This window comes from Camarhynchus parvulus, chromosome 7, assembly GCF_901933205.1.
Source record: "Camarhynchus parvulus chromosome 7, STF_HiC, whole genome shotgun sequence".
In the NCBI taxonomy this organism is placed as follows: Eukaryota; Metazoa; Chordata; class Aves; order Passeriformes; family Thraupidae; genus Camarhynchus; species Camarhynchus parvulus.
The window spans coordinates 12,934,525-12,949,610 of record NC_044577.1 but is presented as its reverse complement, the minus strand read 5'-3'; the positions used below and the strand labels follow the sequence as shown (position 1 = coordinate 12,949,610).

Here is a 15,086-nt window from a genome sequence, read left to right as displayed (position 1 = left end):
TTCCTTGCAACCTCACAGAAAGTTTCAGGTTCAGAAATTGAAGACTAAAACTAATTTACCATGACCAGAATAGAAAATAGTATCTGCAAGAGTAAGACATCTCTTTTTATGGAAACATCAAAACAGAAAAGGTTCTTAATTTAAATTAGATACGTAAAACACCAGTCATATTTAATTATGAAGAAATGTGTACTAATGCTGTAATTTGTGATCATCCTTTAAAATACAGTTAAAATACTCAAAAAAACTGCTTTGCAAATCTTCTACTTGTGATAAAATGCTACCAAAGTGATATTCAAGCTGTACAGTTTAGCTGCCAAAGTTTTAAAGAAAATTAAATCATTGAACCATGGAAAAGTGACTGCATAAGCACCTGTAACTGATGTTAGCTGAAGTGCTAAACCAGCTTTTGGCAGCATGGCCTCTTTTGCAGGTGCACAGAATATTTTCTTTGTGTCAGTTTATTCAACTAGTACAGTTCATTAAGTATTTCATTTGAAGTTGAGAAATGGGCTGAGAATTGAAATAGAAGAAATACTTATTTTCACCTTTCAATCTGTGAATAAAAATAAGGTGTGAGAGTCTAAGATCTATTAGTTTTAAAATCTTACAGGATATATTACCTTAAAATGATTTATTTAAATTCAGTAACTACAGGTAATATGCTGCTTAAAAACTCAATGTCTTTATTAAGATGAATACTTCTTGCTGTGTTCAGCAAGTTGGATGACTAAGACAACTTGTGTTTTAAGTATATCTGGAGTTGAGTTTCTTTTGACATCTGAATGCCGTTGGAAGGATATTAAAAAATAAGCAACCAAAGCAAAAACCCAAACAAAACCCCCAAACCTCAATCCCCTCCAAACAAACAAACAATCAAAACCGAAGCAAAACACCCCTGTGTATATGTGTGTAGGGAAATTCTAATGGAACACGACACTTTTTCCCCTCAAAATTAGAATTGAAAAACATAGGATGTTTGAAGTGGCTGTGACTTTTAATCTTGTGTCTAAATATGGAAATTGTTGGATGTACATCAGTTAGTAGATGGAAAATTCTGAGATTTATGAAGATGCTTCATTTGTACAAGAATAAGAGAAAGCCTGGCCCATACTGGAAAGGGCTGCTTCTTTTTTTTAATAGCCAATGTGTTTTCACAAAACTCATGACCAGTCTGCCCAGCAAGGGATGGAGTTGCACATTTTGCTTGAGTTTGAGTTGGAGTGGGGGGGAAAAATCACAACTGCCTGTTGTAAGCTGACTGATCCTTGCTCCAGGAATCTGCTGTAGCTCCCTCCTCTTTACCCAGTCCCTTCCATGTGGTACCTGTAGCCAGGATCCTTTGGAGCAGAGTTATGTTGTTCCCTGGACTGCAGTAAGTCTGGGTGCTTCCTGTCTGTCTGATGAGGAGCTGAAAATAGGAGCACTGTGGTGATAGAGGTGAGAAGATCCTGAAATTATTCTGTATCTGGCATATGTTGAGACCTTAAGTGAAAGAAAAGTATACCTGGTTAAGGTCCAAACTCAAGTCCTGTCCATCTGGAAGCTCTTTTGAGAAAAATGTTTAAATGGGAAGAAGGTACCAGAATTATTTGTACAGTCTCTGTAGATGGATATGTGCTAGTGCCTTGAGAAGTGATTTACTTCTTATTGTATGGATGTGGATTTTGATCCTGAACACAGGATTTATATGATTCAAATAATATGTGTAGGGGATTCTTAACATGTCCATCTTTGAAACTGCCAAAGCTGTAATGTAAACATTCCATAGTTGTTTCATTAGACCCCGTTAACACCAAAGAAATTCCATTCTGGTCATAAAAACTGAGAGAACAGTTCTTGGGCTTCATAGCTGAAACCTGACTTAATATATTATAGCACATGCAACCAGAGAAAACAATTTTTTAAAAATAACTGACACTGAAAAATATCACCCCACAACATTATCTGTTTGAAGCCATTCCTGAATTTTACTTGTAGGCCATTGCTTTTGTTTTTCTTTGTAAGAAATATTACACCTCATTTGGAGTGATAAGGAAGTACTCTCTGCTGGGTTGATGTGTAAAAGACAGCTCTTGCTGGAACTGGTTTTTCACCTGTTTGTAGATTTAAGTCAATTGTCTTAACCATGATGCCATCCTAGTTCATTAATCTTCTATCCATGGGAATTTAAGAAGTGCACTGTGCATTTTGGGAAGCACAGCTGTAGATTTGAAATTGTATTGATAGGTGCTATTATAAGCAATTTGAGTTAGCTTTAAACATAGAAGTCACATCATCATAGCGCTGAATAGTAAAAAAAAAGAAAAAGCTGTGCAGTATCATTACAAGGTAGAACATACAAGCCTGTGTCAGCTACATTTGAACTACATGGCAGAACCATTCCATAATGCCCCAGGTGGTGGTAAGCAATATATCTGAGGGTGAACAAATTTACACACACTGATTGCTTAGTGCTCTCAAAAAGTGCTGATTGGAAAAACTGTCTGTATGCCTGTTAATGTGAAAATTGTCTGATAAAAAGGAGAAAAATAGGCACATATATTAATCTTTTATGCATTTAAATATAAATTAAAAGCTTGCCTGTAACTTTTTTTCCAGGGCCTGACCTGTTTCATGACAAGGCCAGTTTAAAGCAATTTTGGCTTCTCGATATAAATGGTTGTTTTGTGTCTGTTCAGAGCTCTTCTAGCCAAGAACTGTCCACGCTGAGGTGCAATTTTACATTTGTGTGTGTATGTGTATAGTATTTAGGTGTTTTGTTTCAAGTGGCTTGAAATATTGTGATTTGCTCAGATGGAGCTCTGAAAAAATGTTTGGAGGCATCTGCAGGTACGAAAATAATTTGTCTGTCCAGGCAGGGGTAATTTGGAAGCAGGCAGCAGAGTAATTGTCATTGGTATGGCCTTCAGTAGCTGATAGTTTGATATACACTTGATGGACAGCTCTTTTCCCATCATAGTCAGCATTTTTATATTCAGGAGCAGAATTTTAAATTATGGCTTTAACTGCCTAGGTGATTTATTGTAAATCTCTTTCTGCCCAGTTACAGAATTCTGTCCAAGTGTATCTTTAGTTTGGCTCTAGAATAATCCTTCCCTGTTACCTAGAAAAACAAACCAATCAACCATGTTAGTTGTCACTGATGCAGCAGCAAAATACACCTGTGCTTGTCTTTACTATGTTCCTTGGTTTGTCAGCTTACCTAAAAGTCATCTGTGAGTGTTTGCATCCAAAGCATTGCTAAAATCGATTTTTAGTACATGATTTGACTGCATTATAGATAGCTCAGCCTGCCAAAAATTCTCGTGGATGATAAAGTCTGGGTGTCTTCTGCATTTTACAGCAACCTACAACCTAAATCTCAAAGAATTAAGGGTTTTCGGGCTGGAGGCAGACTGTGCTTTCCTGAGCAAAGAGATGTTAGAGCAAATGAATGAAATTAAGGAAGGAAAGGATAGGAATAATATTTTTTTGTGATATTAGTCATCTTGAGTGGTACTCACCTGTCTAAATGTAGGCCTGAAATCTGATGCTAGAACTCAGAGCCTTAGGGGGATCTCAGCAGGGGCAGCTGGAGCTCCAAAGTTCCCCATACCATGTTTGTGTCTGGAAATCCAGACCTTGCATGGTTTACTTGCAGTTGCAGTATTCTTGAACACATCACTTCTGGTTTGTCAGGGTCCCCTTAACCTCAGATGCTGATTTTTGAACTATCAGAGGGCTTCAGTGAGGCAGAGCACACTCTCCTGGTCATGGTATGTGTTAATGTCTGTGTATAGCTTTTTTGGTGAAATTTATATGACTAGCAAAACAAAGTAAGACAATTGGGTTACATCTGGTATGGAGATGTTTCTTCTGCCATTGTGTTATGAAAATTTTCACTTTCTAATTGTACACAAATGGCAGAAATCTCTCTTCTGTTTTTTTTTCCTTCCCTAATGCAACCAATTTAAATCTAAGTGTGGTTTCTACCATATGCTTGTTTCAACCATATTTGCAGTTAAAAAAAATATTTCCAAAACATAAGAGTTCAGGGAAAATACACTGTTAACCATGAGTCTGTGTAGATACTAATTTTTGAGGGTGATGCTAGCAAAAAGAAAAGATTGATCTACATAGGTTGAAAATAAGTGATAGACTTTAAGCAAGGATATCTGCAGGATTTTTTCCTCATCACCTTTGTCTCAGAGTATGTGTTGTGAGTAAGACTGACACGTGCTTAGAAGGTGCTATGGTACCATAATAAAAGGTACTCTGCAAATTTTTAAAGAATGGGAGGTTAAAGGCTGTCATTATGAGAAAAATTTTTGGACGTGTATTTCAGTTTGTGTGGTCTGCGAATTCCTGATGCAGTGCTGCAAGATGAGGATAACTATATTTTAGAACTGAGTTCCTAAGTTTAAAATACAAAGCACTACTCTGGCACAAAACAGTAGTGTTTATTAAAAATGTGTTTCTATGATAAACTTGGTATGCAGAAAGGAGTTCCTTCCTCTCTCATCATTCAGGGAAAGATGGATTTTGTGCTTGAACTTACATTGGTTGTTATAAATGTTCAGCACAAATGTAAGAGCGTGAGTAGAATAATGTGGAAACACAGCCTGACTAAAGGAAAGCTGTAAGGAAAAGGCAGCATTCCGTTTCCTGACAGAAGAAAACGGACGACAGAATCTCTTAAGAAAATGCGTGTAATTTTCTACAGCATGTCTGTAATAAGCAGTATTGCTGATGGTTTTTCAGTATGTCTTGTTCATGGCTGAGGAAGATGGGGATGAATGAATTAAAGGTATGTATGGATAGTGGATGTGGTCCAGCTCCTGAATCACGTTGAGTTTGGGGCAGTAGATGTGGGGAGGTTTCTCTTTGGGAATGCAAGGGAGTGTGCTTGCTTTCAAGAGACCTGAGTGTGCAGTGCAGAGGAGGTGGGGGAAGGCTGGAAAAAGAAAGGAGCCCGTGGGAGAGGCACAGGCTGGAATGCAGCGAGCAGCATGGAATGTGTTCTTATGGCAGGGAACAGCCTGAGCCACACAGGAGATGAGGGGAGATGGAGCAGAGTTCATTAGCTCCAGGAGCTGCTGAGAATTGCTGTCTCATGAAAGGGAATAAGGGACCCTCCTGAAAAGGAGAGGTAGTACAGCTTCTTCTCATCTCTTTCATCCAGTCGTCCTCTTTGCTGGATTCTCTCCTATTAACAAGCACATTTAGGTTCAGTTTATCTTTGTCTAATAAAAGGTTCCTTTTGTGTTTTTGTGGTGTGCACATGTAAAACAATAAGGGGCAGAGGGACTGTTTTGTATACAGCTGACTTGTTTCACAGGAATGTTATGATGTGTGATATTTCTGTACAAGAAATTATGTTGCATGTCTGTAAATACATTTAAAAAATGAAGAAAATAGACTCTGGTTTTGTCTTCAAGTAAAAAAATTATCTGTAGGACCCTAAAATTTACAACATACTGGGAAAAGAGAAAACATTATATATAATAGCCAAAAAGTCCAGTTGTTTTTCTACAAGTAGGGAAGCATTCCAGATGATCACCATAAATTTCATTGTTTCATGGCAGTAAGTAAAAATTTGCAGGAATAAAAAGAAAGAAAATAGCTGCAAGGCCATCTCCCCGAACTGGAGAATAGTATTCTCTATAATCCTGCTGCTCCTGCAGACTTTTGTTTCAAAATTTAGACAGTTGTAAATTTTGTTTCAGTTTCTTTGGAAAACACTGACAAAAAAGCAAGTGAAAGGAGATCTTCTGAACTGAGGATGGGGAATGTGGTAAGGAGGAGGATCTTGAAGCACTACAGAGAGCAGACAGAAGAGCTGAAGTGGTGTGGTACAGGAGATCTCTTCACATGGCTTGTAGCTGCTGGAAGGTCCTGGAACAAGCAGGGGTCTTGTCTCCCAGCAGTCACAGGGTTGGGAGCCTTCATCTTTCTCTCAGCCAGAGAAATGAGCAATTAGTTGTAGAAGACAGCTCAGGAAAAAAGAAGAAATCTAATTTCAGAGTATTGGCTTTGGGAGGAGGATGAGCCTGATATAAATGATCTTTCTGTGTGGGGTCACTTTCCACTCCCCATCTTTGTCTTCTTAAGTTGACTGTGGGGAATTTTTTGTACCCTCTTTGATTTACTGTGGATTTCTCACCTTGGAAAAAAGAGGACAGAAATGAGGAAGGGGACTGGGATAATGACTTTGAAGAGTGTAAGAAAGTGTATGCCCATTGAGTTGTGCAAGTTTTACAAATAAAAGTACCAGTGCAAAGGGTTTTCAATAGTTTCTCTGCATTGTTCATGTTTATGTCAAAAGGACTTGGAGACCAGGTTGTGTTGAATCACACAGAAATGTTTCAGCATCTGTTTTCAAACTGTTGTATTGAAGACAGACAAAAAAATCGGATACAGGCCACCAGAAGCTTCAGTCATACACAAAAAAATTTATTTTAAGGTGTAGCTATTTATCTTAAAGAAGGCAGGGGCTTTTATTTAGCTTTCGTACACCTTCATACCAAATAAGCCTCGTAGAGAAACAAATTTCTCCTCAGCTTTATGTGAAGAACAAGCATATTTGGGTGGAGAGATTTGGTTCATTTTGACCTATTGATACTTCTGGAAAATCACACAAAATTTGCTGATCAGTCCCTTTCTACCCAACCTCCTTGTAAAAACACGGATAGCCCTTGGTACTAAGATGATAATCACCTGGCAGAAAAACCAATATTCACATTCTGATATTTAAGCATTCCCTTAATACTAGGACACAATTTTAAGTCTTACTTCTGCTTTTTTTACTGGTTTCCTGCAGAAGTGAGTGGAGAAGGAATTGCCTGCATATAAAAAGTTGCTCACTATGAGGAAGGGTTAAGCACATTAGGTTCTCTGGTTGCCCCTCATCAACATGAGGTATTTATTCCAGCTGTGTTGACAACGTTGTACTGAAAGTGAATGTGGTAGAATCACTCCAGCTTTGTTAGCATCTAACAAGAAAACTGTTGCATGTTTAAACTTCTTTTCTAGATCTAGTAATTTTGGCTGCCATCAGTCCCAGCCTCTGTAATTAGTATTATAACTGACGGCTGTAATCTCAGTTTTGCTCACTTGATGGTACATGTGGTCACAGATACATGCAACCAGTCATTTGGTTTTTTGAGGAGGTGCCTTTTTCTCCTGTTTGTCAGCAGTTTTTACCTAATTTAGCTAGCTCATCAGTGGAGGTCTATTACATCAGTGCATAAAAATGTTATCATTTCTTTGGCTAAGTAACTCTGAAATGGTACAACCCTATCAAATCCAGTAATTTAACAGGTGGATGTTACCACAGATAAGCTTATATTTAAGCGCTGCACACTTCTCTTATTTAACCACATGAAGCTTTCCCTTGTGCTAATTTAGCATCCCTGAACCTTTGAATTCTATTTTTTCTCACAGGCACACCACTCCTGGTACGGAGGAGCAGTGATCCAGTCTTGGGCGCACCTGACTTCCCAAGTGCTTCTCATCCCAGTGACCAGGCTCTCAAGCATGTTGTGGCAGTAGGTGTCATGTAACTCACCTTTTTAAGACCAAAACCTTTCTTACCTGTTGGTATATAGTAGTATGTATTTCGATCTATAACAAAATGCATCATACTCATTTTCTGTAAAGTAGAGAATTTCCTCTGGAAAAAATAGTTATTTTAGATGATACAATCAATTAACAGTGGTTCTATATATATATTTTTTTAAATAAGTGGTTTACATAAAGTTCAATAGTGTCATAAGGCATTGGAATATAGACTGAACTTTCAGCAGTTATTTATTTGTTCACTGTCATGTTGTTGAGTTTACCATTGCTTCTTTGGTCTCGCATCCTTTTTCACTTCTCTCGTTTTCTAATGGCATTTCTGTCATCTTAGGTACCCTGCTTCTATCCTGCATGGTCTCTTCTTTATCTCACTTTTCTGTTTTACCAGACTCTTCCCTTTGAGGACAAATTTGTTTTCAGTATAGTTTTATTACTAAGTTCTATTGCAAAGCCACAATTAGTGAAAATGCAGCAAAAACATATTCATATGTTTTTGCAGACTGTCTTTAATCTTAAAGTGATGCTGTCTTAGTCACACTTGGGCCACATGTTTTACTTTGCAGTATTAAGACCTGAAGCTTTGTGTGTGGGGAAAGTGTTCCTACATTACTTATAAACTAATGACATTCTTTAGAATCTCTGAATGTCAGCTAAGACACATAAGTGTCTCGAGCAGAATAAAGCTATTTTTAGTGTTTGCCTAGAAAGCTCTGTTGGATCTGCTCCTCTTTAGACCACATGAATTCCGGCTTAAATGATGTTGCTGTTTTCATTTGCTTGTAATATTTATGCCTTTTCCCCTTTAGATTCTCTGTACAATGTTGCAGTTCACTCCCTGTCCCCAGCTGTGCAAAACAATCTGTTGCTGTTTTATTTCAAAACAAAGCAAAGACCCAGAAACTCTGGGTCTTTGGTGCAGGGAGGGATGTTTCAGACTAGATCACAACTAGTTTAGAGCAAGGTTCCACAAATGGCTGTGTTGGCACGTTAGGGAGTAGGGGGAGAGAGCTGGGGCAGCGACACGTGCTGGAGGTGGGAACCTATCAGCTGACGGTGCATTTAAGACCAAACTTTCAGTTAAATTCATGGGAATAAAGGAAGTAAATACGCAGTCAGCTGCCTTGCATGCAAATAATGTTCTAGGAGTGTCACTCTAACACTGTAATTCTGAAGGCCAACACAAGATTTTAGCTGAGTGTTCATTGTTTCTCTTTGCATGGCCAAATGCACGTGCATCTAAATATTTTGTGTGCACCTTATTTTACAATGGCTTGTGTTATTTGGTAAGCGGTACAATTTTAAAAGTCTCAGTGACTCTCCAAGTACATTATGATGTTACACGGGGCTGAACTTTGTCAAAGCTCTGCATTATTTGTCAGACCTGTTTGAGTTGAGACCTGTTTTTCTTGATGTTTGTTGCAAGCATTTACATATTAATGAAATACTGAGTTAGTCTGATAAATGAAAGTACAAAGAAGAATTCTTGGTTAACAGTGCAGATCTTACACTCTTGGCAAAGCTGAGAAACATAAAGTGAGTATGTCAGTACGTAATGCTCACCCCTGGTATTTTATAACGATGAAAATGGCAAAAAAAGGTGGAAAAATAAGTGAAATCTGTTTCATTCCAGGGTGTCTTTTGAATGCTTTATAAACCATCAAGAAGGCAAAAATAACATTTTGTTGAGTTGGGTTTTTAGTGTAATTTTAGCAGTGACAAGTGCATTTTATGCCATTACAAGAGGATTGCAGTAATACTTGGAGGTTAAAACATCGCCATGCTTCACTGACTTGTATCAGTACAAAAGAGTCCTCTAAGCCTAAAGGAATTCCCTGTGCTAAAATACAGAGCATTCATCTGTCAGCTGCAGGGGTGACAGTCAAAGCTGGACTGGGGTGGAGAAGGACTTTTTTTAATATATCATGTAAAGGGGAGAGGGGGAGGCCCAGAAAGTTCAAAGTTGTGGTTTGGTGTTGTTCTGGTTTTTTTGTGAAAGCAAAAATTTATTACAGCAAAATACATTACTCTAACTCTGATTTTCACAACAGTACCATTTCTAAAAGCCTCATCGTCAATCATACTGAAATATGCTTTGGCATAATGTTCTGGGAAACACAGAAAGCTTAAATAACATAGGTTAAATTAGGTACAGATTGTTTTAAAACATGCAGAAAAATCAATATCTGACAAATCAAAAAACATGGCAGAAATAACTGAACACTGCATTTTGAAAATGGCTATAGTCTTTCAAGAGTTAAAACACTATTTAGAAAAAAATAATTTGTTCTGTTCATTGCTGCTGAAAATTTAAAACTAATACTGAATTTCCTTTGCCACAAACCAGAGTTTTTTTCATGTTGAGCTGCTTCCTTTAGTCACATGCAAATTAGAAAACCCAGAACTGTTGCTAGATGAAACATGTGCATGTAAGTGAAAATTAAGTATCTGTATTTATGCCACAATTATCTTAGCAATTATTTTGTAATTGAAACTGACTTTCATAATTAATTGAGCTTTTTTGGCGCTTCTGGCGTTTTGGTGTTTGGTACATGTGGAACTGGCAGTGGGCTCTGTGTAGCAATACCCATACACCTTACACTGGTACACCAGTGCTTCAGTAGATTTTTGTGAGGTGACTACCATGGGATTCTCTGAAGACAATGTTGATTTACCTTCTGGAAATTGTGCTTCAGTAGTGCAATGAGTAATGCATGAAATAGGACAGCAAACATGCAGTAATATAAGAAAAGATCTTTGCTATCCCATTCAGGTGAAGTGGTAGAACCTGATGAACCATTTGAGCTGTTCACAGTATTTATGGCAGAGTATGTGTTCAATCAGAGCATGTGTTCTATTTTTCAGATGTTTTCCCATTTATTCAAAGGAAGATCTGATTTTTTAATGCTATATGATGATTAGAAAAATAACAAAGCCTTTTCTGAGTTGCCAGGTAGTTTGAGGAGAATTTGAGCTGTACTTCCTATTTTCTCTGACACATCTTAGCTGTAGTTTTAGCCCCAATTAACAAAGTACTTCTAGATCAATCAAAAACTGATAGTGAAGTCCAGCATCTGTTCCCTCAGACTGGAAGTCATTTAACAGATGGTACAAAATTTGAGTTTCTTTTTTCATCCAAACCTCTCTCTCCTTATTGTGATAGCTGCCACTGGAAAATTTAGAGACAGTAATCAGGGAAAAATAGGGGTAACACACATCAGAATTTGTTCTTTGTTTGTATTGAAGAAAAAGTATTTGTTAATGAATTTTTTACTTATTAAAGCTACTCTTTAGCTGTTCCACCTAGTTAGGATCACAGAGCCCTGGCCAGGCTTTCAAGAATGAAAACTTCCTTCCCTAGGTATCCAGAGAGGACTTCAGGGATACAGAATTAGTTTAATGTACTTATGCACACCTGTGGGCTGGGCAGAGAAGTGATTGAGAGCAGCCCTGTGGAAAAGGACTGGAGGGGTGATGACTGATGAAAAACTCAACATGAGCCAGCAATGTGCACTGGCAGCCCAGAAAGTCACCTGGGCCCTGGGCTGCAAAAAAAGCATGACCAGCAGGTCTAGAGAGGGGATTCCACCTCTCTACTCCATTCTGGTGAGACCCCACCTGGATTGATGCATCCATCTCTGGGGTCCCCAGTACAGGAAAGATGTGGACCTTGGAGTGAGTCCAGAGGAGGGCCATGAAGCTGTTAAGGAGCCTGGAGCACTTCCTCTTTGAAGAGAGGCTGAGAAAGTTAGGACTGTTCAGCCTGGAGAAGAGAAGGTTGTGTGGAGACATCACCCCTTCCAGTATCTGAAGGGGACCTGCAAGGAAGCTGGAGAGGGACTCTTCATCAGGAACTGTGTAGGGGGATAGAATATAAGAAAATAAAGATAGTGTAGAAAGTAATCTTACCCCTAAGGAGTTGCACCTGGGCCAATTAGCAAAGATTAGGAACAGGCCTGACTGGAACAGACCACAGCTGTAAGCAATGAGAAGAAGAGTGGGGTGGCTGGTTGAGAAGGGGACTGGAGTCAGGTGGCTGCTTTGTGAAGAAGAAAGAGTCAGTGCTCTGAGGAGCTGCCCATGAAAAAACACCAAGAAGGTGTGAAACTTTTGAGATAAGGAGACAACAGTATGGAACCCCTGCCATTAGATGACAACAGAACTGTAGTGACAGGACAAGGAATAATGGGTGCAAACTGTGAGAGGACATTTAGGTTAGATATGAGGAAGAAATTCTTTATGGTGAGTGTGGTGAGATGCTGGCTCAGGTTGTCCAGGGAAACTGGATGCCCATCCCTAGATGTGTTCAAGGCCAGGTTGGATAGGGCTCTGAGTATCCTGGTCTAGTGAAAGGTGTCCCTGCCTGTATCAGGGGTGTTGGGATTAGGATCTTTATGGCCCCATCCAACCCAAGCCATTCTGGGATTCTGTGGTTCTACTTCTCTGAAAGTTCTGTGCCCATAGCTTTGCTCTGGCAAAGGCCAAGGGGTGGTCCAGCTGCTTTCTGGCTGAAAATAGCCTGGCCTCACAAAGTGAGTTTAGCAATGGGCTTGTAGTCCTCAGCTATAGATCTGCTCTGGAGTGAAGCCATACAGCAGGGTTGAGATGGTTGAAAACTTCCCAAAGAAACAAACATTCTTTGGGAATTTAACACTTGCTCAAAACTTGTCCCCAGTTTGCTGAGTGGAGCTGCAGTTCTGGATTTTCTTCACCAGCTCAGAAGTTCCTGACTGGATCCCTCTGCCCAACATGGTAGGGATGAGATGCAGCAAGGCAGAAGTCTGAATTGTGTGGCTCTGTTGGTTTGGTGTTAGGGAAAAGAATACATTTTGCTGCTTCTGCTCAGTCCAGTTTATTCAGGTAGTAATTGCTAATGTATATAATGTATATAACATCTGAACTTTTGTTTCTGGAGCTTACTTCAGCTTGTCTCTGTTTTTGCCCAGGGACAGACTTCCTCTACTATCATAAGACTTGATTTTTCATGAGTTTTAGACAGAGGATTGTGATCCTATTTGAATTGATAAGGTTTTCACGTTAATTCTGGTGGGACTAAGGTTTCACCCCCTCTTGTTAACTTGCTGATTATTATAGTATGCAATTTTCTGCATGACTTTCTTTTATAGTTATATGTTTCCTGGACAAATGCTGAAGTTATCTTGGAGTTAATCAATAGGACTGGCGGATTAAATTGTATTTATCCATATTTAAAGATACAATGAGATGCTGGATCAATTGAAGAGCTGCTCCAGTGGCTCAATACAGTTTCAATTTTTGCCTAGATAATATGACTTGAAATTGGCTGTATTTTATGCATTGTGGACATGTAATTTGCAATTTTGAATAAGGTTGATATATAATTAGAACATTTTTATGTTTCAAGCTCTTGTTAAAAAGGGTCAAAACCTCCTCTGGTTCTTGTGGCTGTTAATTGTGGTTGTGGTGTATTAGCCTTCCTGATTAGGAGTCTGTGAATTAGCATAACGTCCACATATGTAAGGATGCAGCTTCATGAGTTGTTCCATTTCTATTTGGTATTATATACAAATGTAAACGTAAAGATATGCTACAAATTTGGCTATGAGTAGTGCTTACAAAATATGTGAGTATTTTAGTAAAAAAAAATGCCCAGAAATATTAGAAATGTCACACTATTTAAAAGTAGGGCAGGGCAGAAAATATCTTTTTTAGCACAGCGGTGGAATAATTCCATAGAGTTTATAACTTGATTCAGCAGATTAATACTAAGACTTGAGCTAAGATACTGCACTGCCATGAGAGTTGTATTGTCTGTCTGATTTTAGAAGATAGAACTTTTGTCTACTATGTTTACTGGACTAAGTCAGATAGTTTTATTTTGTCCTTTTGTACGTGTTAGAATTCCAGTATGAAATTCTCCCATAGTTATGTGGTAGAATCATACACCACTTTGGGTTGGAAGGGACCCTTAAAGGTCATCTGGTTTCATCCCTCCTACTGTAAGCATGAATGTTTTTCACTAGATCATGTTGCTCAGAGCCCCATCCTGCCTGACCTTGAATGTTTGCAGGGACAGGGCATCTCCCACCTCTCCGGGCAGCCTGTTTGTGTTTTACCTACTTTGTAAAAACATCTTTCCTTTATCTAGTCTAAATATACCCTCTTCTAGTTTAAAACCATTACCCGTTGTGCTATCAACTAAAAAGTCTGTCCCCATCTTTCATACAGGTCCTCTTTAAGTGTTGCAGGAAGTGGACTCTGAGGAGACCAGATATTGGGAGAAACACAGGATTTTTTCAGGAGCTGGCAGTGCTGGTGCACTTGTAATGCTTTAAATCCATGCTTGTTGATGTGCAATAATCAGACATCAAAGTAGATTTGGAAATAGATATTACCATGTGTGTTGGAGGGTAAAGTCCAGGTTTGCCTCCCTGACGTGGTGTGGTCTTAGGCTGTCATTCAGAACAGCAAGGTTTTTTTAATTCTGGAAGGCATTTACTTTTTTCCAGTAAAAGTTTTCCTATTAATAATTTAACTCTTGCTCTTGAAATGATGCAATTTGGAACTGAACAGAAGATCTGTGGAGATTTAAAAGGATTTTCTGTCATTCAGCTGGGGAGTTCCAAACAGTTGGAATTTTTTAAAAGGGAATTCTGATGTGGGTGAATCCATTTATAAAGCAACTACTGTGTGTCTGTTTATGCTGTGAAACATATATAGAACACTTCTAATCAGCACAGGAGCTTGTCAGTATATTGCTTTTGATGTCTGATTAGATGATCATAGGGACATCTGCAGTGAGTTAGTTTTGAAGTTGTTGGTGTGAGCACTGCAGGAACCAGAGCTGTGTGGCACTCTTACACCATGAAAACTGCTGCTCTTAAAGAACATATTATAAATCCAACTATGCAGCAAGCTGAGGGCTGTCGAAATAACAAAAGCCATTCCTTCTCAATTCTCTCTGCTGCCTTACAGCCCTCCACTGCTTTTTTTTTTACCCCTTCTTTTACTGTGTGCTACGGCATTCTGTGTCAAAAAGAAATTATTTTATATTGTAGAGGAAAAACTAAAAAATGTAAATTAAATGTTTGTCGGAATGCTAAATTGTGCATCTAAAAAAGGACAGAAGTGCCCTGTGGTATTTTCCTCTTTTGAGGGTGCAGAGCAGCATATGTGTGTGTGTGGAGAAGTGTTCTTTTTGTTCCTTGCACAGCCTGTGTGTCAGAGAAATTGTATTGTTTTATCTGTATTGTTTAAAGTGAGCAGTGGGTGTAATTTACATATTTTTATTTCAGCAGGATAAGTAGATTTTTTGTGATCTGTTGTAATAAGAGCTAATAATGAATGTTCTGTGATGTTAACATAGTATATAAATTATCAGTAAAAATAGTGTAATCAGTAGAAGTTGTTATTCATTGTTAACAGGTTGTTTCCAGTGTGAGGAGTACCAGCATTTTCCTGACTATTCATGAGGAAAATCATCAAAGCTCTTCATCATTCTTGTGTTAGTAGGAGAGTGGGTTTTGTTTCCTGTTTAAAATGAATTTTGG

At 38.5% G+C, this 15,086-nt stretch overlaps 1 protein-coding gene across 1 annotated transcript in view; it reads left to right on the top strand.

Annotated features, from left to right (window-relative positions):
- The window catches only part of PARD3B (par-3 family cell polarity regulator beta), a 393,422-nt gene that overhangs the window by 124,980 nt on the left and 253,356 nt on the right, over window positions 1–15,086 (top strand). Inside the window, exon 4 of the mRNA XM_030951868.1 lies at window positions 7,426–7,529. Coding sequence (XP_030807728.1) covers window positions 7,426–7,529 — 104 coding nt within the window. The remainder of the gene's footprint in view (window positions 1–7,425; window positions 7,530–15,086) is intronic.